General features: G+C 38.1%; 1 protein-coding gene across 4 annotated transcripts in view; it reads right to left on the bottom strand.

Moving 5' to 3' along the window:
* The window catches only part of Dsc3 (desmocollin 3), a 41,481-nt gene extending 14,755 nt beyond the window's left edge, over nucleotides 1-26,726 (bottom strand). For 2 of the 4 annotated variants that reach the window (NM_007882.3, NM_001291809.1), the window contains exons 1-9: nucleotides 26,173-26,413; nucleotides 15,828-15,912; nucleotides 13,828-14,027; nucleotides 12,589-12,708; nucleotides 11,286-11,441; nucleotides 9,947-10,091; nucleotides 7,852-8,018; nucleotides 5,435-5,569; nucleotides 4,917-5,102 (exon numbers count right to left, since the gene is read on the bottom strand). In NM_007882.3, coding sequence (NP_031908.3) covers nucleotides 4,917-5,102; nucleotides 5,435-5,569; nucleotides 7,852-8,018; nucleotides 9,947-10,091; nucleotides 11,286-11,441; nucleotides 12,589-12,708; nucleotides 13,828-14,027; nucleotides 15,828-15,912; nucleotides 26,173-26,241 — 1,263 coding nt within the window. In that variant the 5' untranslated portion in view covers nucleotides 26,242-26,413. Of the gene's footprint in view, nucleotides 1-4,916; nucleotides 5,103-5,434; nucleotides 5,570-7,851; nucleotides 8,019-9,946; nucleotides 10,092-11,285; nucleotides 11,442-12,588; nucleotides 12,709-13,827; nucleotides 14,028-15,827; nucleotides 15,913-26,172; nucleotides 26,414-26,597 lie in introns of those variants that run through there. The other 2 variants (XM_006525593.4, XM_006525596.3) reach the window with 2 other exon arrangements.
* Nucleotides 26,727-27,177: the final 451 nt, after the last annotated feature.

Raw genomic sequence — 27,177 nt, forward strand, 5'->3', positions numbered from 1 at the left:
CTGCTGTCCCAGAGGATCAGAATTTTGTTCCTAGAATCCTTTTCAGACAGCTCACATCCAGTTGCCTATAGCTAGTTCTAGGGGATTTGATAGCCTCTCCTAGCCTCCATGGGCACTACATACATAAGGTATACATACATACATATATACATACAATTTAAAAATAACTGATGAATAAAATTATTTTCATACTGTCCTTATTAATATTTATAGTATTAATAGGTTAATACCCGCTAAAAAATAAAAACATTTCCTAAATCTTAGAACCTATGGCATACATATGAAGTTATTCTTAGTATATCCCAGAACTGGGAAGCAAGCAGCAAGATGAAGATCCATCTGTTAGATGCAGCTGAGGACCATCTCACAAATCATGTGCTGGGGCAGCCACACAGAGACATGGACAACACTGAAATGTGAGGGTGTGGAGGTCGTGAAGGGAAGCCTGAAGGCTCTGACTCAGTGTAGCTGCACGATCCAGGGCAGCTTCCTAAAGCCTCATAGCATCTTCCTGCCAGCTCTCTAGGCTCACAGTCAATGTGGCAAAGAATGCAAGTTCTCTCTATACTAAGTTATACATTTGTATCATTAATTTAAAATATTATTCAAAAATACCTCACTTCTACACGAAGTGTTAACAAATCCCCTAAAAATTCATGGAGAGAGACTCCAGGTCCTTCCATGTAAAAATGGCCAAGATCTGTACTTTTCCCATCCCAGCTTATTTGGATCAAGACAAATTAGAAAGTTCTAGGCAACTAAGAGAACTATACACAAGTAATTCTTGTTCAGTCAACAGATTCATGTACAAAAGAAGATAAAAGTACATTCATCCCTCGAATATAGTTCTGGCTAACAACAAAGAGCCCGGATGTTAGAAATGAACAATTCTTTTACAGTAATCAAACTCACCTACCTCGTTCTTTTTTTTCCTTTGAGTAGGGGTATATGAATGTGCATGTATGTGTGCTTATTATATACATAATAATAACTTTTAATCACATAATAGATTATGGACACTGTTTCCCATTCTCCAACTCCTCCAAGATCCCTCCCTACCTCCCCATCTGTCCAATTCCATGTCCTTTCTTTCTCTCTAGAAAACGTATAGGCAAACAAACAAATGAGAATAAAACAAAGTAACAAACAAAAACCCAACAACTTCAACTTTTAAGAAAGACTACTCTTTGGAGACATGGTCAAAGTGAATTCCAAATGTTGTGCTTAGTGTGTTTGGTTTATGAAAGAAAAACTACTCATGAGTTTAAAAGGTAACCAAGTATAGAGCTGCACAAGTCTTTTCTTAGAAATATTCACCTTTCAAGATGAGTGTTGGCTGTTGTGATGAATTTGGTTTTCTAAGATTTTGTGAATGAATATATATACATATATATGGTACATATACATATATATGATAGAATGCAACATGGCAGGTACAAATTGCATTGAGTAAAGAATGTTAGAAAAAACTAACAACAGTTGATTTAGAAAAATGAGGTATTTTAGAATGTGAATTCTGAAAAGTAAAACCTAATTAAAATTTCAATAAGAAAATACCCTTTCATCTCAATGCAAAGATACTGTATCAAGCCAGATAAGTCAAATTTGAAATAAAAAGAATATGTCCATATGACATGATGCTGGAAGAGCAATGTGTGATAACAAAGGCACTGCATCACGTGGATAGCGCTCTGGCTGAATGGGCAGGGCTTCCTGTCCTGGGAAGGAAGGGTAGACATTCAGCTGCGGTTGCATGTGGAGCACAAGCGACAGGTATTACTTATGTGAGCCACAGCATATTACTTCTCTTTGATTCTGTCTACTTATCAAAAAACTGGAAGTGATATTAGAAATAACAATCTGGGACTATGAAAATAAAATAAATATTCAAATTCAATGATGTTGGTTTTTTTCTATTCTCTTTTAATACACAGGAAAGTAGGAATATAAATTGTGTGTGTATATGTGTGAGTGTGTGTGTGTGTGTGTGTGTGTGTGTGTGTGAGTGCATGTATGTTACATTATATAAATGTACAGGTTTACACACATGCAGGTTTGGAGACAGAGAAGGCTGGACTTCTGGAGTCTGCATCTATCACTCTCCACATTGTCTTGAGATAAGATCTCAACCTGAACCAAATTTGACCATTGTGTCAAGGCTGGCTAGCCAACAAGCTTTCCCCGTCCCCATTCCCAGGTACTGCTGTTATAGGCACACTCAACCATGCCAAGGTTTTTACATTAGTGTTGAGGCTTCAGCCTCAAGCTTTCCCCATCCCCATTCCCAGGTACTGCTGTTATAGGCACACTCAGCCATGCCAAGGTTTTTACATTAGTGTTGAGGCTTCAGCCTCAGTTCTTCCTGCTTGAAAATCAAGCAATCTTACTCATACAGACAGCTGAGCAGCATCTGCATACTTGACAAAACAAGGATCAAATTAGTAATGGTAGTAAACAGATTGATAGTGATAGAGGAAAATCTAACAGCAACTGTACAAAAGAAAGGAACTGTATGCAAATCTCAGTTGCGAATAGGAATGTAAATCCTAGATACAAATTAGAGAAACAAAGCTCAGGGGAACAACTGTAGTAAACCAAGTTCAACGGTGGGCATGGCTGAGGTGAGTGGTTTCCAGTGATGGTTGCATACCAAAACATTGTGGGGAATCCTTGTGGATTCCTAAGGTTCAGTTCATAGTCATTAAATCAGAATTTTCACTCCTACTCTGACATTTTAGAGTTGATTTTCTTCCTTGAATATATATTAAAGTACACTTTAGAAATATATGCGTGAGTCTTGCCTCAACTTTTAAAAACAGATTCTAAGAGCCCATGGAGTGTGTGTGCGTGTGTGCGTGTGTGCGTGTGTGTGTGTGTGTGTGTGTGTGTGTGTGTAAAAGAGAGAGACAGACAGACAGACAGAGACAGAGAGACAAAGAGAGGGGAAGGGAGAGGAGAGGAGAGGAGAGGAGAGGAGAGGAGAGGAGAGGAGAGGAGAGGAGAGGAGAGGAGAGGAGAGGAGAGGAGAGGAGAGGAGAGGAGAGGAGAGGCATTTAAAATGTCAAATGAGAAGCTGGCAATGCTTACTGATTCCTCTAGAAGAACCCAGTTGTTAAGGAAGAAGCAGGTAATTTCATCTAAATATTTTTAGTTTTAAACTAATCTATGAATAGTTTAATTATTAAAATCAATCAAATTGAAGTAAATAATGCATTTATTGATTGTAAGTTAAGTAATGAATAGTCTATTCTCATGTAAGCACTTGATATGCCTGGTATTTGGTAAATGACAATTTACTGCCAGTGGTAGTTTACTAGAGGGTGTAGACATGAGACTGTAACTGGGCCTTATGAGAAGAGACTACAGACAGTCATTAAGTTGTGACTATGTTCTGCTAAAAATGAGCTTACTGGGGCATGGTGTCTTGGAAAGGTCACCAGCATGGGAATTTTATAAGCCAGATTTTCATCCAGGATGGATGATCGCCTATGGCCTTTCAGGAACTGATTTTCCTCTATCACTGTCAATCTGCTTATTATCATTATTTACTACTATTACTATAAGTTGGAGGCATTAATACTTTATCCTAAAGGAGAAGAAACATCGAAGGTTAAGTTATATGCAATCTCTTTCATTGACTGTCATACACAATATTCACAGTTCAGAACTACTGATCATTTTTAAAAACTAAATTATTCACTATATGTAGAAATATAATTATGTATATGTACAGAACAATTCACACCTATTTATTAATTTTAAATACTAAATGTAGGATTATAAATTATGTTAAATGCAAAACTATGAATTTGTGTGTATAATTATAAAAATAGGTGAAATTGTCATGTTATAAATAATGGAAATAAATATGTTTCAAGGTTTGCTGGGTGAAAAATGTTTAGTCTATATATCTGAAATTCAGTGAAAATGAATCAGTGAAGCAGGAACATGCTGAAATAGATGTGTGATACTAAGATTGAATATCTGACTGTCCACATTCTAGGCCTTGATATACAATCTCGTAGAGTTCTTAAATAAGAAAACAACTAAAACCAGCAAGGTTACCATTATATTCTTATTAATAAGGTAAGTGGCCCTTAGTCAGTGAATAGACATACTACCTGACCACAGGACACTATTATCTTTTATTCTAGGGTAGAAATATCAAATGTTCTTGTCAAACAAAGACCTTCCTGCCTTAAAATCTTGAGACAAAGAACACAGCATCCAGTCAAATAACCATATGCACAATAAAAATAGATCTATTCAGAGATGTCGTATATAATACTTGTATTCACCCTAGGTATTGTCTCTTAGAGTTAAAATTCAAACAGGCGCCAGGCAGTGGTGATGCACGCCTTTAATCCCAGCACTTGGGAGGCAGAGGCAGGCAGATTTCTGAGTTCGAGGCCAGCCTGGTCTACAAAGTGAGTTCCAAGACAGCCAAGGCTATACAGAGAAATCCTGTCTCGAAAAACCAAAAAAAAAAAAAAAAATTCAAACAGACATATCACCTAGAGAGAACAATGAGCATGTGGGGCTCCTAATTTACATTGAGAATAGGCCCTGGAGAAAGTAAGGCTCCAATGGACACAGTAGCATTTAAAAAAAAAAAGTATCTCTTATAAAGATAGACCCAAGCTCAGGAACGTAAGGTGCAAAAACAGTGACTTATGCAAAATTATACTAAGAATTTAAATAGAGCTCAGTAAGTTTGGAAGGGGTGTCGCTGAAGATACGTAAATCATCATAGTTTACCAGTATTCTGGCAGACACTAGGAGACAATGAAGATGGCAGTCATGTGGGCACAGACACTTTAACCTCTTCTGTTTCTCACTGGCTACTACAGAATTCTGATGAAGCTGCCACCGAGCTGATAAAACCACTGACATACAGTTCTCACTCGTCTATTTACCTTCACAACACACAGAACACCTTCATTTGTCACTGGGTCTGTTGTGATTTTGAACCATCCATTTTCATTTCCTTTTAAGATGGTGAAATTTGCCTTCCAGTTGGCAGTGTTAATCATGTCCTTATCATCTACAGGTATGCGCAAGATTTCAACATTATATGTATTTTCCTCCACAGCAGTTTCATACTAGAAGAAAAGAAAGTCACTTAGAATTTTAGAAAACGTCACAAAGTAAAATGTTTCTTAATTTCCAAAATAACCTGTTTTCATGAAAATTTAAAATAAAGAATATTTTCTACAAATGTAGACTAATGTTATTATACTTCAACAAGAGGTAGATCACATAAATACTAAAATTAGGAAACAGAGGATATGTATAGATGTGTATGTTATATATTTGAACTGCAGTTTTATTCATAAATGAGCACATGCCTCAAAGGATGGCAATACCTTTTTAAGCCCAAATTAATAAACAGAAATAGCTGAAACAAAGGTAGATTTGGGTTTTCTAAACTTACAGTATTTTGTCTGAATGTGGGTGCATTGTCATTGGAATCTTGCACAGTTATGATACAAGTTGATGTACTGATTAGTCCAAAAAATTGGCCATTCATGTCCTGAACTTTCATTATCAGTTTGTACTTGTCCACGACCTGAAAGTAAAACAATTAATTCGCTCAGACACTTGTTTAGACTCATAAAGGAAACCTGTTTCTCACATTCTTTTGCTTGTTTTTATTTTATTTATATATTTAGATATATTCTTAAAATTTTTTAAGAGGAAGGTAATTTGGAAAAGACATACTGAGAATTTATACATGTCCTAACATGAAATAGGAAAGTCAGAGAAGACTATGAAATAATGACATTTGACTTTTACAATACTCTTCAGCAAATATAAGTGTTGTCTAGAACAGTGGTTTTCAACCTTCTTAATGCTGTGACTTTCTAATACAGCTCATCATGTTGTTGTTTACTCCCCAAAATTAAATTATTTTCATTGCTACTCCATAACTGTAATTTTGCTAGTTATGAGTCCTTATGTAAATATTTTTGGAGATAGAGTTTCGTCAAAGGGGTTACAACTGAGGTTGATACCACTGGTCTAGAGTAAGCCAGGCATCATGGTTAACAGGTAGTGAACCCCTACACTAGACAGGAAGTTCAAACCTAAGCAGCATAAACAAAAGCAAAGGGAAATGGAGATGAAATGTACCTGGCAATGAGAGTAGGGCAGGACTCGATAACCAATTATCCAGTTAAGAAAGTAAGATGTGGTTGAATATGATATGCAGGGACAAATTATATAGGCAAGTAGACAAGGCTGCCACCAGCCATCATTGGAAGTCCAGAATGACACAGCGCTTTAAGGGCAGCAATGTTACAGAGGAGAGCAAAAAGGGCTGCGAACTCGAGTTTTGTTCTACACACATAGGATTGTATTTGCTTAATGAAGATCTAACAAACAAGAACCAGCAATAGCTAGATATGTGACCCATCCTCCGTGTTAGGAGGTACCAATTGAGAGGCACCCTTCCACAGGTAGGTGGTTAGAGTCATGCAGAAGATATTATGATGAGCAGAGCTGAGACATAATGAGTAATGGCCTTCTCCAGCACATGGGAAAGAAGACAGCTAAGCAGAGACTATTTTAGAAGGAAACTGAAGAAGCAAGATGAGAACCTGATGGTTCTATTATCAGCCTGATGAGATTTAAAGTCACCATGGAAACAATCATTCAGGTCTGTAAGGGAGCTTACTGTACCTGAGATGGAAGACCCAACCTAAATGTGGGTAGCACAGCTCTACAGGCCAGGTTCTGGACTTTATAACAAGGAGAAGAGCTGAGCAAGCAGAATTTCTCCCTCTCTTCCCCTGAGAGCACAACTGTGACCACCTGCCTCAAGGGCCTGCTACCATTTTTTCTCCATCCTGATGGACTACACCTTTGAATAGGGGCCAACATAAACCCTTCATTCCTTACACTGATTTTATCAGGTATTTTGTTACAAGAATAGGAAAGCAACTAGTAATGTTGTTACTGCCCATGTTTTATCAATGCTACAAAAAACCCTAAATAATGGTAACTATAACATTACTACTAATTTGTATTCCTTTCTGTAGATTCCCACATTCCTCTTTCCTTTGGAGTTGTACTCCACTGACGTTTTTTATAGCCTTTGTCCTTGTCATAGCAATCATTCTAAGTATATTATTCTACCTGTAATGGGGGCATTGGAAGTGTCCCAATAAAGCTACTTTGTACATGTGGCTCATCTTCTTCAGTTAATACTTGACTCTGAGTTAAATAGTCTGACAAAACAAAAAAATTAATAACAAAATACAGAAGACTTCTTAAAATAATTTGACTTGGGCCAATCAATCAATTTCTCTAACTATAACAGATTGGATATGTATTAAATCTTGCTAATCAATCAAGTAAATACGTTTAAACACTGAGTAATATTCACATAAAGAAACTGAATACAATCATCACACACATGACCAAATACTATTACTAATTAATTTAATTGTATCCCAGCTAATACTTTCCTTTGAAAAAAACTGCACACGGCTAGACTAACTGAATTGGTATAAGAACAAGCAAACAAACAAAATAAAAAAGTTAAACCTTATGTCCTGCATGATGACTGAGCCTTTTCTACTCTGGAACCAACTAGCCTTACACACTAAAGGATATAAAAGAATACACAGCCATTTTCCTAAGAAATACATTGTACCCTACCTTACAAGCACCAATTAAACTCTATTCCAATTAAGTAGGGTTTCTTTCATATACAAAGAGAAATGTATAAAAACCAGGAAACATCTCAGGAATTGTTATTCAAATAAAATAAGAGAACAGCAAGTTATAGTTAAGTGGGAAAAGGGGTTAAGTCCACAATGAAGTGACTTTCTGCAGTATGGACATTACCTCTCTGTCCATGTAGTGAGAGACGGTGGTGATGACACCTGTGTCAGGGTGCACAGAAAAAAGCCCAGGTGATGGTGGGGTCTGCTCCAAGATGCTGTACTTGAGGCGTGTGTGCATAGTGTCAGGCTCATCTTTATCCGTGGCACAAACTGTTCCCACTACAGTACCTATGTGTTTAAAAAGCAAATTTGAACTTCCGGAACAGCACAATGTACCTGGTACATATACTTTTCAACTTGGCACATTGACACTAGGAACCAAGTTTAAAATGTGATTCTTGCCAAATAAACACAACTTTTGGCAAGACTCAGGAAGAAAACTTCCAAACATTCTGGCATTCAGAGTCACAGATTAAAATGTTTGATAGTAAATTATGAAAAACTAAATGTCAATCAACTGTAATTTCAGAACAGGGTGTGGCTCTGCTTATATTCCCAACACTAAAAAGGTTGAGGCAGTAGGATTAATAATTTGAGATCAAATTGGGGTATATATATATATATATATATATATATATATATATGATCTATTAAAGTTAATATATATTTATATTCTCACATATGGCAATAATAAACCAACTGAAGGCATAAACCATGTCTCTTAAATTAATTCAATTTTATTAGACTTTCAATTAATATATAAATTAAGACTCAGTGTACTTATGTAAATGATCGAATTGATTTTTAACGTTTAGTTTATTCATTTATTGGGGGACATGTTAAAACACATATGTAGAAGCTAGGGGATGATTTTTCGGGAATCGGTTTTGTTCGTCTACCACATGGATCCTGGGAGTCAACTCAGGTTATCAGGCTTAGTGGCAGGCTCCTTTATCCGCTGAGTTTTATCATATGCCCTCGGGGTGATCTTTTTTAGTTCCCTCTTTCTTTTCATCTCCCACTCATTTGAAGACACTTTTTTTTTTTTGTCTTTTTCTTTCGAACTTTCTTGCTATGTCTACTCTGATGTCATCTATTTTTATTTATTTTCCTTTAAGAGTCTCATATTAATAGATCTGAACCTAATGGTGAGTTATGATTCATAACCCAGGTCAATGAAAATCTAGGTATTTTCTCTTGGTTCTAAGGGAGAACTGAAATCAGTTACCCCTCTTAGAAACCAGGAAAATGTGATAGGGCCGTAGATTCATGAAGCTAGTATTGATAAGTGAGAGAACCCAAAACAACTGCCACTACCCCTTTCAGAGACTTAATAAAGAAAAGCAATATATGAAAATGCATGTGTAGTACAGTAGGGATATGAGCAATGACCAGAAATCTTAGCAGAAAAGCATATCAGCCATCTTTTATGCCAGATCCCCATCTCACCTTTTTGGTGAGGTGTGTGTGTGTGTGTTCATTCTTCATGATGTAATACTCAGAAACAAGCTATGACAATACACAGAAATAAAATAATTTGCTTTCCACATTGAAAGGGAGTGCTTATGATGGAGACTGTGTGACCTGTGTCGCTCAAATTATTCTAATATTTATTCTAAATTGTATGTAGTGAAGTAGTTCAAGAACACAGAAATTTAAAAATAACTTAAAGGCTACATCATGTATCAGTCTGCGTAATGTAATACTTCTCCACGGCCCCACTGAAATATCTAAACTACATTTGTTTTTACTGTTCATTATATCCTGTGAGTCTTCTCTGGAGAAACAGGATAGGGTAAAACCACACAATGAGAAGATAAAGTAAAATGCATATTACAGTGTACAAATCCTGACTAATAGCTACATCCCATGATGGATAGTTGTGTCATACTGAACATGTCAGAAATTCCTATAGTTCCTTGTAAGAGGTTTGTTGATTACAGTTGATGGGACTTAATTAGTGTCTTCTGATAATTAAATTCTAGATCTGTATTACCCCATGATCATAAACATAAACAGGAAAATAAAATCCCCAATTAGGGAGATAGGTTTCTGAAAAAAAGAGTCTTAGAACTTGAAGCTGACAGTGGAAATTGTACTCTAGTCTATAAACACACACACACACACACACACATACCTGCAAACAAAAACAAACAATAAAAATCTCAGTGTCTCAAAATTATACATAAACATGTTTCACATAGAAACGACCTTACCAAGTCTACTGCCTTCTGGAACTTCAAAAGCATAAATTGCTTCTGTAAAAAGAGGGTAATTGTCATTTTCATCCTCTATTTTGATGGGCAGTGGGAGAGGTAAATCTGCTGAATAGCCATCTGCAGTGGATGCATAGGCAATCAACTGTGGGAGAGATACAAGCAACATCAGCAGCCAAGTCAACATCACAGCACAGAGGACAAGAGATGCCCTGAAACCTTCCCTGCAAATCTCTCAGTAGTAAGCTATCTCGTCACTGTTCCACACTGAGATCCTTACAGCAACTGGTATTCAGTATTGGGAGAAAATAGCTCTACTTGAGATAAAGAACATGTCAAAATGCAGAGAAGTTAGAAATGAAGTACCATATGCAATATTGGGGGTCACTGATTGTTCTTGGGACTCAGATTACACTCTTTAGTATCTCTGACATCAGTAAGTTTCATTCTGAGAATGGTCATTCCATGACCATGTTTTTAAAAAAAATCCTGCAACATAATACATAAAGCAAAACCTCCCAGCCTTGTTTTTGAACTCTTATTGAATGCTTCATAGACTGTGCATTTAACTAGTTATTGCAAAACACATTTACTAATACCCTCACTGCTCATTAACCAAAGAAAATGTAACACCAGACAGAATGCGTTTCTGCTCAGTGTGTAATTACACCAGGCTGAACAATTTTTAACCAAAGGCAAAGGGTGCCACATGAAGACAGCAGTCAGGTTGGTTCTTCAGCACCTCTTTCATCCTCTAGAAACAGACTTCTTTCCAGTGGGGAGTCTTCTTGCCAAGCCCCAGGGTTGGCTCATGACAGCTCATGACACATGCTCTTCTATAATGGAAACCCTCTAAGACTGCCCCCACCTGACTGTACATTCCTATCAGAAAGCTGACCTGTTAACCTTTATGTGGACTTGGCTTCCTATGTTTATTCCTTTATCTGGTTATCAGACATGGTCAGAGAATAACATATGCAGAAAAAAAAAAAGACAAAAAAGCAAGCCAGAGGAGTGGAAGATGATCACCTATGTGCCTTTCCTGAAGAACTGATAATGTGTGGTGACCAGAGAAAGGGTCTGGCAAGTTAACTCAAACTCCTAAAACTGTACTGAGTTTTATGTTCAAATACAATTAAATCTCTTTGCCTCATTTCAGGATTGCCTAACTAAAGCTAGTATAAAGGTTTGTCAAGCATTCCAACACACAGTGAATGCTATTCTCCTTAGACTTTAAGATGACCTCTAAGAACAGAATGCAGGAAGAAACGAGCAGGCAAGGACTCAGAAAACAGACAGTTCACAAATATAGAGCCATATTTATCAATAAAACACCTACATCAAAAACATCATATTCCTCACGATCCACAGGCCGAGTACAATATAGATTCCCAGTGTCTCTCTCGATGAAAAACCAGTTAAGTGGTTCTTGATCAGCTCCACGCCCACTTATTGAATAGAAGACTGTGTAGTTCTGAGCTGCATCAGACTGAACCTGAAAGAAAATACACAGAGGTATATACACTTAATGTTTTATATGTATGTATCACGTATATATGTGTGTGTGTGTGTGCTTGTATGCATGTATGTATGTATTTTACATATCTTTCATCTTACCAACACTTCAGTAGAAAAGAGCAATATAAGTTAGAGTTGGTAAGAGTAAGGCCTTAGAACACATATGGAAGCCAGGGGATAACATAGAGGAGTCGATTCTCTCCTTTCACAATGTGGATCCCAGGAATATGACCCAAGCATCAACCTTGATGGCAAGCACCTTAACCACTAATCCATCTTGCAGACCCTACCCTGCCATCCTCTTTACAGCTGAGCAGAAATATGCGAGGAAGAAGGATATAGATCTATCTCACTTGCAGCTAGGTATGGCTACATGAAGTCCAGATGATGGGATGTATACAAAAATAATATGAACAAAAAATAATGCAATAATAAAATATACTAATCTAAGTAATAGTATGAATAATTATGTTGTAATAAATTATATAAACAAAATTATCTATATCCATGAAGACTTCAGTTGTGCTCTAGAAGTGGAAGCAATATTCACACTTTGAACCTAGAGGTAAGTCTTTTTGACTACACAAAGGTGTTCAAGATAAGCCAGTAGTACAAACATATGTAGAACTCAGGGAGGAAGATGATGTGATTCAGGCCAGCCTGGGCTACATACTGAGACATCATATCTCCTGAGCTCTTGGTGCTGTCTTCACATACTAGACTTGCTTCTCTGGAGTGTGCTTTCACAGGACAGGACTGAGCATCTCCCTTGTTAAAGCTGGTACTTTCTGGAAATTCAGTGAAAAGTAGCTATACTAAGAACCAGAACTCGGCTTTTTTTCTATCTCCAGTGCGTACAGCAGTGCCTACCACACCATGTAGTGGATGATATAGCTATCCAGTAACCACCTCCTAAATGAGTGAATGCATGATGGAAACATGCAAAGCCTGTATGTTGTCTTACACCATTAGCTCTTCAGTCGTGGTCTTCTTATTTTATTCACTTGTATTTTATGAATAACTTTAGTCATGTCTTATTTGCTTAACACTTAAATATTTGCTAAAGCAGAATAAAACAGACTCTCCACTTAGGAAGACCACAATCAAAATGAAAGAAAGCCTACCTGTTGAAGAAACAATGGGAAGGGACCCAAGGAATTTTCTTGCATTGAACATGGAATGGGTGCCCATCTTCTCTTAGATCTTCTGAGGACAGTTTCCTTAGTGTGTCTTTTCTTCAGTACCTGAGTTTAAAGAAACGTTCTGAATTATCGGAAACATCACAGTCATGTGAACCGCAGAAGAAAATGCACAGCCTGCACTGTTCCGTACATGCTCTGTCCTATACAGCAGCCACTGCCTACCACCAGGCGTGTGATCTTTTGTGTTAACTAAAAGTAATTTAAATGGAAACATCTGTCCTTTTATTGCACTAGTTATATGCTAAACATCAGTAGCCATTAACATTGCATCAGTGTACCAGACACTAGAGATTACAGAACATTCTAGAACATTTCTATCACTACAAAAGGTTCCACCAAATGTTGTAGAAATGATTATTTCATTTCATGTTGCAGCAAAGGGAGACATTTAATTTCATGGTCATTATTAATAACTATTTTATTAAATATTCCATAAAGTGCCAAGCAGTCTTTTAATTAGCTTTACCACTAGTTCATTTGCATAGATTCTGTGTAGGCCAATTGAAATCATCCACCATTTTGTGAATTTATTCACAATGCTATTTCACATGAGTATGTGTTTGTACTAATGTGAAACTCTAAAGGCTGTGATGAATAGATACCGTACAGGAACACAACCGTCATTAGTTAGAAATCAGACCAGACAAAAGCTTCGCCAAAGGTAGATATCATTTTCATTTAACACCAGAGAAAGCAAAGCCAGCATTTGACTAGTGTTAAGAAAGATTGAGGGCTAGAGAGATGGCTCCGCTGTAAAAGGCTAGGCTCACTACCAAAAATATAAGAGAAAGATTGAAAAACAAAAGACCAAATGAAGTTAGAAAATGGAGGGAGAAGGAAAGAAAAATAATAGGAACAAAACAGGTCAAGAGAGAAGAGAGGCAGAAGGGAGGGGGGGAGGGCAGGAGAGAAGTGTTATTTCTCCATTGCTCCACTTTGAGATATATATATTGGTTGTTTCTCTGTATGGCCCTGGCTGTCCTGGAACTCACTTTGTAGACCAGGCTGGACTCGAACTCAGAAATCCGCCTGCCTCTGCCTCCCAAGTGCTGGGATTAAAGGCGTGTGCCACCACACCCGGCCCACTTTGCTATTTTTAAGAAAAGAACTTTGCTAGAAAGACCGCTCCATGCTTGAGAATGTGCAACAAGCTTTGCATACCTTCTTCTTGTGCTCCAGGATTACAGGGATCTCTTTCTGTGTCTGCATCTTTGAATCAGAAAGCTGAATGGTAAAAGATCTTTTCTCATCAGACAATACAACAGCTCTGGTCGGATAAACTGACCCATCATCTAGAACTCTGAAATCAGGATCACTTGGCATGATGCCATCTGCCGAGCTGAGACACTCTTTCAAACTAACTGCCAGCAAAAATTTTCCAGGTGCAAGGTGGAGATACATACATAAAGAAAACATATATGTTAAAATAATATACATTATCAAAATAACCAAGCACTATGCAGTTTTGAAATGCCTTAATAGTTCTCTTTCATTCTTAAAAATAGTAATTTTATTTTAATTAAAATTTTCTTGACTGTATATTATAGTGAAAAAGTTGTTTTAAAAATTAACATGCTTCTAGTAAGCTTATGAAAATGATCTTCCACTAAAGAGGTGGACATATGACTCTCATGACAAAGGTGAGACACACACCCTCACATGCACCTGAATAAACACAGTGAATATTTCCCTCAACAATACACCGAGGGTGTCTCAAGGTGCACCTGCCTTTAGTCAGAAGAAACACAAAGATGCATAGAGAACAAAGGAGCATACAAGCTGACAGTCAAGTAAGAAAAACTGGTCTCTGAATTCTTCCCATAGCACTTTTTGAACATTCCATCCCTACATACATAACTTTCCATGACCCTCTCCAGGAATACCATGTGGCATCTTCTCTATCTGAAAAATTTGCTTCCTAATAAAAGGTAATGATATTTAAGTATCAAAAATCAACTGTTACCCATCCCATTGTCCATTTGCTTTTATAGAAACCAAACTGATGATGCTCAAACAATGACCTCACCTAAGGGCTCCTTTGCTTCCTGCATACCTTTGCTTTAGCCCAAAACTGTTATGGGTAGGCTTAACAAGATGATTCATGTTTCACCAAAAGACAGTGAAGGTTTTAATGACTATAACAATATATTTTTTCTCCTCTGTATATTTTTAGCTGAATGATTCCTTCTGGCTTATTCTTCCAGAGGAACATCGTATCTCTCCTTATCTTTTTCTCTTCTTGTTTCCCACAGTAGAAAAAATGAGATTAATTGGATGAAATCAGCTGAGACAGTCTTGTCAAAAATTGCACACGTTATTGAAAGGGCAATTATATATATATAGGATGAATATTTCTCTTTTAAAAAATATCATGGTGGTTTCCTCTAATGTCTCTACACCAACACACACACACACATATACACACAAACACATCTGGGCAAAGCTACCCAGCTGCTTAGAGAAAGAAAAGTTCAGTCAGGTCCTCAGGTCTCCATTTTAAAATGGCTGACTGTTTACAGTTCTGAGGAACAAGCATTGTTTTACTTCTTAATAATGCTATAATACTTCTCCTGGGCAGTCAAGGTGGCTTAGTGACTAAAGATGCTTACAACCAAGCCTTAAACCATGAGGTTGATCCCTGGTGCCCACTGAGTGGAAGGAAATAACAAAATCCCACAAGTTGTGTTGTCTTCTGATCTATGCACACACACACACACACACACACACACATACACACACACACACACACACTCACACTCACTCACACACATATGCATGTACACACACCATAGCACAAGTGTGCAAATATACTAACACAAACTAAATAAAATCTAGATTTAAAACAAAAGAATATTAAAGTGTTTCTCTTCAATACACATCTATACTTCTGCAATACTCAAACCCCAGAGTATTGTTAGAAGTATTATATTTTAAATTGTTAAGATTAATGACTTCAAAAGCATGGATTGAAAACTCATAGTAGAATTGACCACCTGATTCAGCATCTACAAGGCAAAAATGCATATTTGAAATAATACTGAATTGTCTCTATTTCTAACCCAATATAGACCAGCTCCAGAGTACATAGAAAATACCCCCATATTCTTGACAGACTAAGAATATTATAAGTCTGTTTCAAAGAAAGTTCAGAAAGTTCTCACCTCTTCCGATGATCTTGTCTGCCTCTAGTGTTGAAGGTACATGAAATGTCACCTTTTTACAGGCTTCACCAACAAAACTGAAGACCTAGAAAAGTTTAAACATCACATTAGTTCATCTTAGAATAAGAAAGAAACCACATGACCATTTCAGTAAATGAAGAACAAGCATTTAACAAGCTCGACCTGCAATTTATAAAAATAGCCTCACATTTTAGTGACAGACTAGCATGTGTGCTTAACAAAGAGTGTCTGTGCTCAACTGACAACTAACTTCATGCTTAAATGAGAAAGACTGAATATTCTTCTCCATTATTGGAAATACAAACTGCCCCTGCCACTTTTGTGTGACATTATATTAGAGCTTCTTATCTCAGCACTTACACAAGAAAATTATTTGATGTAGATATACAAATTGGTTAGAAAATAAGAAACAAAACTGTATTCAACTGTATTCATAGATACTATATTCATGTGTGTATATATATATATAAACAAGGAATATGCAATTTTTGTGCTAGCAACAAAACAAATAAATGACTTTAGAAAGAACGTAGGAAATAAAATATACATGCAAAAGTGAGTTGATTGGGACACCAACAAAGCTCAGTGGGTCCCTGAGCCACCAACATTCATGCCACCAAGGCTGATAACCTAAGTTCAGTACCCACAACTCACCTGATGGGAGGAGTAAGTGACACCCACCAACATTTCCTTTGACCTTCACAAACGTACCATGACACACACACACACCAACTAAACCAATACTATAAATAGGTTGCTTTCCTATAAACTAGCAAGAGGAAAGAGGAGAGAGACAGAAACAGTCCTATGCTAAAACAGTTCCATTTAGGATAAAACACTTTGGAATACATTTGTTCAAAAAAGTACAAGATGATATTCCTTTGGAGGGTTGAATGACCCTTTCACAGGGGTCACCTAAAATCATCAGAAAACAGATATTTACGGTCATTAAGAGTAACAAAATAACAATTATGAAGCAACAGCAAAACAAATTTTATGGTTGGGGTCACAGCAACATGAGGAACTATATTAAAAATTCACAGCATTAGGAAGGTTGAAAACCAAGCTAATTTACCATCATATTTACTACTGTTAATTTTATGGTGCCTTGGTAGTGTTGAAGGTGATTGGACCCACAAGGATCTCAGATTCCTATTATTAAAGTCTTTACTGAAAGAAAAAAAAAAAAAAAAAAAAAAGAAGTTACCCGGAAAATAATAAAACAGGATGAAAGAGTTTTTAAAAGACCCAAATAAGTATAAACTTCACCTCTCTCCATGAATCCAAGGACAAAGTTTACAGACTTGATTTCTGTTGAATCTCAGATTTCTCTTTGAAGAAATTAGTCATTTAGCCATATGTGGTGATACATACCTTAAATCCCAACACTCTGGAGGCATAGGCAAGCTAATCTCTTGTTCAAGGCCAGCCTGGGCTACATAGTGAGTTCCAGGACAGCCAGGGCTATACAAAGAAACCCTGTCTCAAGAAAAGGAAACAGAAAAGAAAGGGAAGAAGGAAAAAAGGAAGGAGAAAGGGGCATTAGTCTTTAAGGAGTTATAAGAGACACCCCTGTCTCTCCCCTACCCCCACCCCCGCCAAAAGAAGAATGGTCTGACATTACCCAGTTTTGAATAGGGTAGCTCAAGGCTACACTAATCAAAGCCTAGTGTGTAGACAATAGAATAGAAATCACATCCTAGAAATAAGGCTCACTTCTGGATCTCCTATGAAAAGTTTAAGGGACATATTTCCTTACTGAATGGCTCTGAGGTGATTAAAATTTGCTTCTGCACAAAAGTGGAGATGAATCATAAGGAACACCATGTACAGAAATTACCTCAGAGCAGATTGCAGACCTAAGGATAAGGACGAGATCTATTCAAAAGGAAATGCCATAATCATGTTGGGCAACAACTCTTAGCTGTGCTATGGAAACATGAACAGTAAGGAAACAGGATGGTCAAGATCAATCTGATACTTAAAACCTTTGCACTTCTAAGAACATGATATAGGAACAAAAATTAAAAGCACAAAATGGGAAATGTTATTTTCAAAATGAGAGAACAATTAGTGACATATCCATAACAGTATAAATTTTAGCTCTGCAAAATACTAAATAATATAAAATTTAGCTCCAAAAAAGGATGGTAAATAATGAAAAAATTAGTAAAACATTTGAATAGAAGGTATTCAAAGATGTACAAATGATGGTTAGAAAGATGAAAAATGCCCAACAGTATGGGACTCCACAGACATGTACATCTAATGTATGACAAGCTTGCTAGAAGAGCTAGAATAAACAAAACAGAAAATGAGATGTTGCTGTTGAGAATGCAGAAAAACTAGAAACCTTTGGTGTTGTCCATGGAAATAGAAGGTGATATCACCATACAGATATAGTTGCAGTTTCTAAGAGAACTGCACATCAAATAAATTCTATGCTGTTTTAAAATCTGTGTCCACAGCCACTTTTACAGGAATAGTCATAATAGCAATCTTGATAAGGAGGAAGAAGTGCATAATTGTGAACAGATAACAGATGATCTAGACATGCAATAAGTGAAGTTGCAGTGAAAGTTTATGTAGCATGGTCTGCTGATTGCAGATTTCTCACCTTCTGCTATTTACATAAACAGACTTGATCTGATCTAAAACATGGATAAACCTATCAACATTACACCCATCAGATACAGTAGAGGCAGTGTTTCTATATGATTTCATTCTAAGCAATATTTCCAACAGACAGCTATATAGAGACAGAAGAGGGTGCTGGTTGCCTACACTGGGAGAAAAAAGAGAAATTGACTAAAAATGGTCTCAAGACTTCTTGGCAAAGCTATGGAAATGCTCCAAAGTTAGAGCATGGTCATCATTGTGTACTCTAAATTTCCTAAAATTCACAGCAAGTCTGTTAGAAATAAAACAAGATACATCACTAACAAGAGTATTATTCTTATCATCTTTCTACACATCCATTTCTGACTCTTTCAGACCTACCAACTCATATACACAATCTCGGGGAAATATTGTAATAACCATGAGGAAGGATATAATCAGGTATGCCATGTATACAGATTTAAGAGTTAACTCTTGGTAACATAACAGTGTGTGTTCTACAACTGACGTTTAATACAATTTTACCATTACTTTATACTTACAGTTATTTATATTGGTTTCGGTTTTTTATTCTAAAATAATAAACTGAGTATACCTTAAAGGTATAAGGGATTAAAATATATAATATGAACCTGTTATATAAAGCACAGTGGTGTTAGAACATTCTTCCATCTCACTGGTCATTGCTAAATTCTTTCCAAGTCTTACTATCTGTGCAGCTGGAATACTGATACACATGTCTCAGACTCTCTTAGAATCTTTCATTCCTTTTAAACATATTAATCTGATGACTGTCTCATTTGCATTTTTAAATTACTTTTGAGACATCACATTTTTCATCTAGGGTGCCATTTGCCTTGTATCATAGCATTCAGTTCTCCTTCTCCTCCTCTTCAACACTGCTCAGTGTGTTTACTTTGTAGCCCTGGCTGCCCTGAAATTCACTATGTTGATGAGACTCTCTTCATACTCACAGAGATGGATCTGCCTCTGCTTCCATAATGCTGGAACTAAAGCCATGTGCTAATACACTCAGCTTAGTTTGGTATTTTTTAATTTGGGGGTTTCTTAGTTTCAAAAGTACTATTTTGCACAATTTGTGGCATGTTTTATATAAATGGTTACAATTTTAAAGAAAACAATTTCGTTATTTCTTTTCTATTTGCAAACAATTGCATTAATAATTCCTTATGGTGACTACCCCACCCAGGGATCCATCCCATAATCTGCCAACAAATGCAGACACTATTGCATATGCCAGCAAGATTTTGCTGAAAGGACGCTGATATAGCTGTCTCATGTGAGGCTATGCCAGTGCCTGGCAAATACAGAAGTGGATGCTCATTGTCATCTATTGGATGGAACGCAGGGCCCCCAATGGAGGAGAGAAAGTGCCCAAGGAGCTTAAGGGGTCTGCAACCCTATAGGTGGAACAACAATATGAACTAACCAGTACCTCCAGAGCTAGTGTCTCTAGCTGCATAAGTAGCAAAAGATGGACTAGTTGGCCATCACTGGTAAGAGAGGCCTCTTGGTATTGCAAACTTTATATGCCCCAGTACAGGGGAACACCAGGGCCAAGAAGTGGGAGTGGGTGGGTAGGGGAGCAGGGTGGGTGGAGGATATAGGGAACTTTTGGGATAGCATTTTAAATGTAAATAAAGAAAATATCTAATAATAATGATAATAAAAGAAATCACAACTAATGTAACAAAATTGTTAAGAATTCCTTTAAATAATAAATTTGCACTGGCTGTCTATTTTGAAATGACTACAGTTTTATTCTGCTAACAACATATCATTAGCATGTTAAAGAGAAACTATTGACTTTTCCTTTTCTTGAGGCAATCTTTTTTTTTTTGAGAAAAAAAAACTATGAAGAAAAGAATTGAGTCTAAATATACATGCATCAAATACTGGTATAACAATAGAAAAGTAATCTCTTGGAAAATAAACAGAGAAATACCTGAGTTAAATGGCATAACATCAAATGGACCTAACAGACATCCACAGAACATCCTTCCAAACACTTCAAAATATACATTTTTCTTAGCAGAAGCACATACATGAAACATACACAGATTTATGGAGACTGGAAAACATACTATTGAACAATAAATTATCCATCTTAGGAATTAAGAAGGAAATTGTAAAAGTTTTAAGATGCAATGAAAATAAAAATATAACATGCTAGATCTTTTGTATATAATGAAAGCAATAATAGGAAAGAAATCAATAGCTATAAGTACCTATATTAAAAACAGTCAGGAAGGTCTCAAATAATTTAATGATACATCTTAGGTGAGGCAATCCTTCTTAAGACATAACTTTTAGGTACTCTGTGGATTTTGCTGGTTGTTATGTATTTCATCATTTTCCATACATTATGTCTATGATGATATTAGCCTGCTTTCTCACTTCACAGGTTTCTCATAAAGAGGGCTAAGAAGAGTTCACTTATTTCTGATCTCAGAATTCTGTTCTGTGTCCATTCTGTATAATTCTGAAAGAACTCAGTTCTTATTAGTCTGACAAACATGAAGGAGAACAGAATGTTTGGGCTTCCCTCCAAACTGGACAACTTTAATTCAGTCTCTAGAGTACATGTGATGTAGAGGCAGACTGATTCTCCAGACCCCCACAACAAGCCTAGGTTCTAACCCTGATGGAAGAAAACAACTAATGCCTACAATGTGTCCTCTGACATCCCCACGTATGCCATTATATATGTTGTGTGGAAAGGGAGGGGGGGAAGGAGGGAGGAAAGAAAGAGAGAGAGAGAGAGAGAGAGAGAGAGAGAGAGAGAGAGAGAAAGAGAGAGGAGGAAGAGAGAGAGGGAGGGGGAGGGAGGGAAGGAGGAAAGAAAGAGAGAGAGAGGAGGAAGAGAGAGAGGGAGGGGGAGGGAGGGAAGGAGGGAGGGATGAGGAAAGAAGGAAAAAATAAGAAAGAAGGAAGAAAGGAAGGGAGGAAGGGAGAGAGAGAGAGAGAGAGAAAGAAAGAAAGAAAGAGAGAAAGAAAGAAAGAAAGAAAGAAAGAAAGAAAGAAAGAAAGAAAGAAAGAAAGGAAGGAAGGAAGGAAGCAAGGAAGGAAGGAAGAAAGAAAGGAAGAAAGAAAGAGAAAGGAAGGAAGGAAGAGAGAGGAAGGAAAAGAGAGAAAGAAAGAAAGAAAGAAAGAAAGAAAGAAAGAAAGGAAGAAAGAAAGAAGAAAGAAAGAAAGAGAAAGAAAGAAAGGAAGGAAGGAAGGATGGAAGGAAGAAAGGAAGGAAGAAAGAAGAGAGAGAGGGGAAGGAAGGAAGGAAGAGAGAGAGAAAGAAGGAAAGAAAGAAAGAAAGAAAGAAAGGAAGGAAGGAAGCAAGGAAGGAAGGAAGAAAGAAAGGAAGAAAGAAAGAGAAAGGAAGGAAGGAAGAGAGAGGAAGGAAAAGAGAGAAAGAAAGAAAGAAAGAAAGAAAGAAAGAAAGAAAGAAAGAAAGGAAGAAAGAAAGAAGAAAGAAAGAAAGAGAAAGAAAGAAAGGAAGGAAGGAAGGATGGAAGGAAGAAAGGAAGGAAGAAAGAAGAGAGAGAGGGGAAGGAAGGAAGGAAGAGAGAGAGAAAGAGAGAAGGAAAGAAAGAAAGAAAGAAAGAAAGAAAGAAAGAAAGAAAGAAAGAAAGAAAGAAAGAAAAAGAAATAAAGGAGGAAGGAAAGACAGAAAGAGGGGAGGGAGGAAGGAAGGAAGGAAGGTAATACATTTTAAAATACAACATGCAAAAAATGTGATGAATTGATTGACTACTTGAATTTAAAGAAAAAACATTAAAAGGAGAACTCTTAAGAGTAACTTCAAATATCTGATTGAAAGAAAATTTAAATAGCCTTAAAATATAACAAGCTTTGGGTTTTTTAACATTGCTATATAAATTTTACAAGTGATGTAATTGCTCAACTATCAGAAATATCATTAAATTCTAACTTAAAGATCTCATGTCAAATGGAGAGTGAGAGACTAAAGCTATCTGCAATTTTTTAAATTTTGAATACTTCAGTTTTGTGAGTTGAACACAGAAAAGAGACTTCCTTCATACACCTTTTCCACAGAAGGCACATGCAGCTACCAAATGGGATTGGGTGTGGCTCAGCTGTAGAGTGTGTATTCCAGCACAGGCAGAGCCCTGCATTCACTAGCCAGAGGCACAGAAGGAAAATGGCGATTGATGCCTTGACTGAGCAGAGTGATCAACACTGGGATTTAAACCTTTCCTTTCTTCTGTGGACAACGATCCTTGACAGAACAGAAACACTAGCATTTGAATCCCTACTGCCTCAAGGATAAATTTTGCAGCCTACAACTTGGTAGTCACAGTAGTTAGATGATTCTACTACATTTTCTCCTGACCAACGTCATTTTAAGAGGGGAATTCAGATTCAGTGAGAAGAATGACTATCCACAGGTCTCCAAAGATGCCTTATATGGCAGGCACCAGGCATGAGGATTACAACGGGGGCAAAAAAAATACACATAGTCTTGTATTTGTTCCATAGTCATAGTTGCTCTTAGACAGTCATTTCAGTACGACTATTAACAACCTCTTTTAAAACATGTCAGTTAACAAGTACGAGGCCTGGGGTTCACTGGGCATGGGAAAGTCTAGCTGAAAATGAATCAGTCTAAATACATGTTAAAAGCCTGATTTTCTTTTCTTTGTTTTATTGGAATGTAGAATCTGACTATGTAGCCTCACAGGTCTAAAGTCTGTTGTATAGATCAAGCTATGTAAACTAGCAGTCTTCCCAAGTCTGCCTAGAGGGTGCTGTCATTAAAGACACATGCCGCCATGCCTGGCTTAAACTCTAGCTTTCATATAATTAGGCTTTAAAATGAAACTGCTTTTCCTTTACTTACTTTATTTGCCTAAATCATCTCTCACTCATAAATCAAAATACAACCTAAAAAGATAGAAGGCATGTTTATCAACATCCGTTGCAGGTAACTTTATACACTCCAGGGAGGGAAAGTAGAGGATGGATAGGGGACTGCTGAAAAGGGAGTCCTTTTAGGAAAATGGCGACTGTCTTCACATGCATACCTCTTATCAATTACAACAGCTAATGAGGCTTCGAGCACAGACTCAGTGTGGAGAATAGCACTAAACATAAATGCTAATGAGCCCATTACCTGCCACATACAGAAAACAGTTCACCTGGTACTGTTTCCTGCTAATCTGCTGTTGCATTGGACAGGGAAGACACTCTAAAAGTAATGCTTAAGAACCTTCATTAACAGTGAGACTGTGGTTTTATCCTGTTTGTTTTCCTAATTTGACTCTTTCTCCCCCAGCTATACTTGGTGGCAATTCGGAGTCTGGGTAGACAAGAGATGCAGAAACCTGCCAGTTAGAAAGATTCCTCCATTTGCCAGTAGCTGGGTAGACTGGCTGTTGGAAATGTGCGGAGTCTTTGATCTGGGATAGACTTGCTTTGAAAAGTCCTCCTCAAAGCAGATCACACTGTTGGTAAAGTTCCATGATTACCCTTTACGGAATAAAGATGTTTCTAAAATGTTCCTGTTAATATTATGCTCAAAGGCCACTGAATCAAAAAAAAAAAAAAGTGCAGTCATGAAATTTAACAAGTTTGTAAGCTGGAAGTTACTGTTGAGACAAACTACCAATCTGTGTGCATGCTCTGATTTCAGAGTTTGTGTTTAAACTCTGGGAAATTCCTGTTAGTTTCTTTCTGTTTTCCTTCCTCTCTTCCTTCCCTTCTTCCCTCCTTCCTTTCTTCCTTCTCTTTCTTCTTTCTTTCTTTCTTTCTTTCTTTCTTTCTTTCTTTCCTTCCTTCCTTCCTTCTTTCTTTCTTTCCTTCCTTCCTTCCTTCCTTCTTTCTTTCTTTCTTTCCTTCCTTCTTTCTTTCTTTCTTTCCTTCCTTCCTTCCTTCTTTCTTTCTTTCTTTCTTTCCTTCTTTCTTTCTTTCTTTCTTTCCTTCCTTCTTCCTTCCTTCTTTCCTTCTTTTCTTCTTTCCTTTCTTTCTTCCATATATTATAACCTGACCGCAGTTTCCCCTCCCTCCTCTCCTCTCAGTCCCCACTTCCCACCTCCCTTCTCCCTTAGATCCACTCTTGTTAATCTTCAGAAAAGAGCAGGGAACCCGGGGATCTCCACCAAACACAGCATAACAGTTACAATGAGACTCGGCACACACCTCAATCAAGGCTGAAGGAGGCAACCCTAGGTAGGAAGGAAAGGGTTCTCAAAGCAGGCAAAAGAGTCAGCGTCACCCCTCTGTACCCACTGCAACTCCTTTTTAATAACCATGAGTGAACATGCCATGAAACAGAGAACAAAACAGTCTCTTTTTGTTTCCTAATTCCTTACTAAATGAAAATGTAAAATACCAAAGTCATATTTTTAAACGAAAATGTTGAAAATTCATCTGAGCATATCTATGCCAGAAGAACATAGCATTTGAGGAGGGCTTATTTACAGTCAGTCAAAACCCCAACTCTCAGTGTTGCAGCGGCAGATGAGTGGGTCTATTTATGATTTTTTTTTGGCTCATGAACTTCAGATCTTGAGTATTAGTCTGATGTCTGTAACTTCCTGATTTAAAAAGGGGATAAACTTGGGCCCTCTTGCCAGAATTAGCCAAGAGTCAGTTAAAGTGGTTCATGTCTGTAATGCCAGCATAGAGAAGGTGGAGGCCATCGGATCTGGAAATCAAGGCTATCCTTAGCTACATAGCTAGTTCAAGGTCAGCCTGAGCTGCTCTCAAACAAACAAGGTTCTGAATAGCACAAAGGACCAACTCCCTCGTCTGATAGAGTCCTCGGGCCCTCTGAACTTGCCTGTCTTTGGAGCATCGAAGTGGTAATGTCCTCAGTCACTTTATGTATGTCACTCAACCTAGCTGGGACAGGACTGAAGTTTTACAGGTTACCATGTGGTCAGAATTCCTCATTTTCCACATCTAGTCTCCCTAGCTCTAGAAAACTGTCAATAACTTCTTTTCCAGGAAGATCACAAGCTCAACTCTGGGTTTGGATGACACTGGAGATCCAATGATATGTTCTACACAGGAACAATGCTTTCACGGGACAAAGCTGCAACTCTAGTCCCATTGTCTGCCCATGAACTCCAGTACAACCCTTCAGCAGCCTTCCCACACCTGGATCTCTGGCACACAGGTGAGCAAGCAGGTGTGGGGATGGCAGCTCTGCCAGCCTTTTGAGTAATCTTTTAAGGGAGGCATAGCTGAAAACACCATTTCTCAGAGACAGGCCCAGGACAGCATTCAGGGACACAGCGTTGGGCCTGCACTAAGGTTGCTGGGCTCAATACACATCTAGGGAAAAGAAGTCCCTGGAGTTTCACCACACCAGCCCTTTGCTAGGTCGATGATCCTAAATACCCTCTCCAAAGCACACCACACCACACACACACACACACACACCTGTCCTCATTGCTTTTGACTCACATATTTACTGCCCACTGTGACCAAGACACCAGCCCGCCAAGAAGCTAGAGGACAAGCCCTAAATCAGAAATCGCCTCAAATAAAATCACCTCAAATAACTTTTAGCCTATCATTCCTCCGCAACGAACTTGAACCAGGCAAGAAATAGCACTCTCAACCCATTGCTTGTCGTCTTTTGAGTCCCCGTAGAGACCAGAGAGGACCTTTTCTCCTTTCCCATCTGGGTGGGTCCCCATTCTTACACCCATGAGTGACTCACCCAGAGGGTCAGCAGCAGCTTCGTGCATAGTGCCCTGCACTGTGGGCTCCGGAACTCAGGAACCACCATCGCACAGTGCAGCCTCAGGAGGACGCAGGCCGGCGCCAAACAAGGACTCTAAGCCTGGACGCAGGAGGGTTTCCGCAGCAGTTTGCCGAGAAGTCGTTCTGGCCTCTCTCAAGCTTCTTCGCCCAGGAGCGGTGTTCTCGCCTGAAACTGGATTGGACCAAGGAGACGCTGGGTGGCCCCTCCTAGTTATTTCTCAAGTTTTATCACCTCCAGGGCCGCCTTGGAGATGCCTGAGCCTGCCCTGAGCTCCCCGCGGCCGCCAGGGAGCTCACTCCCAGGAAAGCGGTCCCGGGTCCACCCTTTGCCAACTCTCCCACACCCCTTTTCTGCCCCGCGGGGCTGCCGCCCAACCTTACCCGCGTCCCTTTCGCTGATACTGTGCTGAGCATCCCCACTACGGAACCTGGAGCCGCCTGCTCTGACTCTACTCTGGGTGCCAGGAACACCTGATCTGATCATAGGATCCTCCCATCCAGCCCATTGCTGTGCAAAATCTGGGCAACCTCTTCACACGTTGAAACAAAACCCAGGTAGTCTCTCCAAACCTCATTAACATTTTTAAATAAACCACTGAAGGAAAATTGTCCCGAATGCCATGGATCTTCTGTGCCAGATATTAAAATCAGAGAAAAGAAGTGCTTACCTGACCGTTTATCCACACCCCCCCCCAAAAAAAAAAAAAAAAACACTTTGTGCTTTAATTACTCACAATATTTGTGGCAGAGGGAGGGAGGGGGAGGGAGGGAATGAGGGAGGGGGAGAGGAGGAGAAGGGAAAAGGGAGAGAAGGAGAGAGAGAGAAGGAGAGGGAGAGGGGTCAGAGATTTGTTTTTTGCATGTTCACTAATTGGTCAAATGAGTTTTCCTTTTTCTTTTTCTTTTTTTTCTTTTCAATGTGATTGTACTAAGATAATAAAATTTCAGATGTGGTTACAGG

The sequence above is a fragment of the Mus musculus genome, chromosome 18 (assembly GCF_000001635.26).
Source record: "Mus musculus strain C57BL/6J chromosome 18, GRCm38.p6 C57BL/6J".
Taxonomy (NCBI): Eukaryota; Metazoa; Chordata; class Mammalia; order Rodentia; family Muridae; genus Mus; species Mus musculus.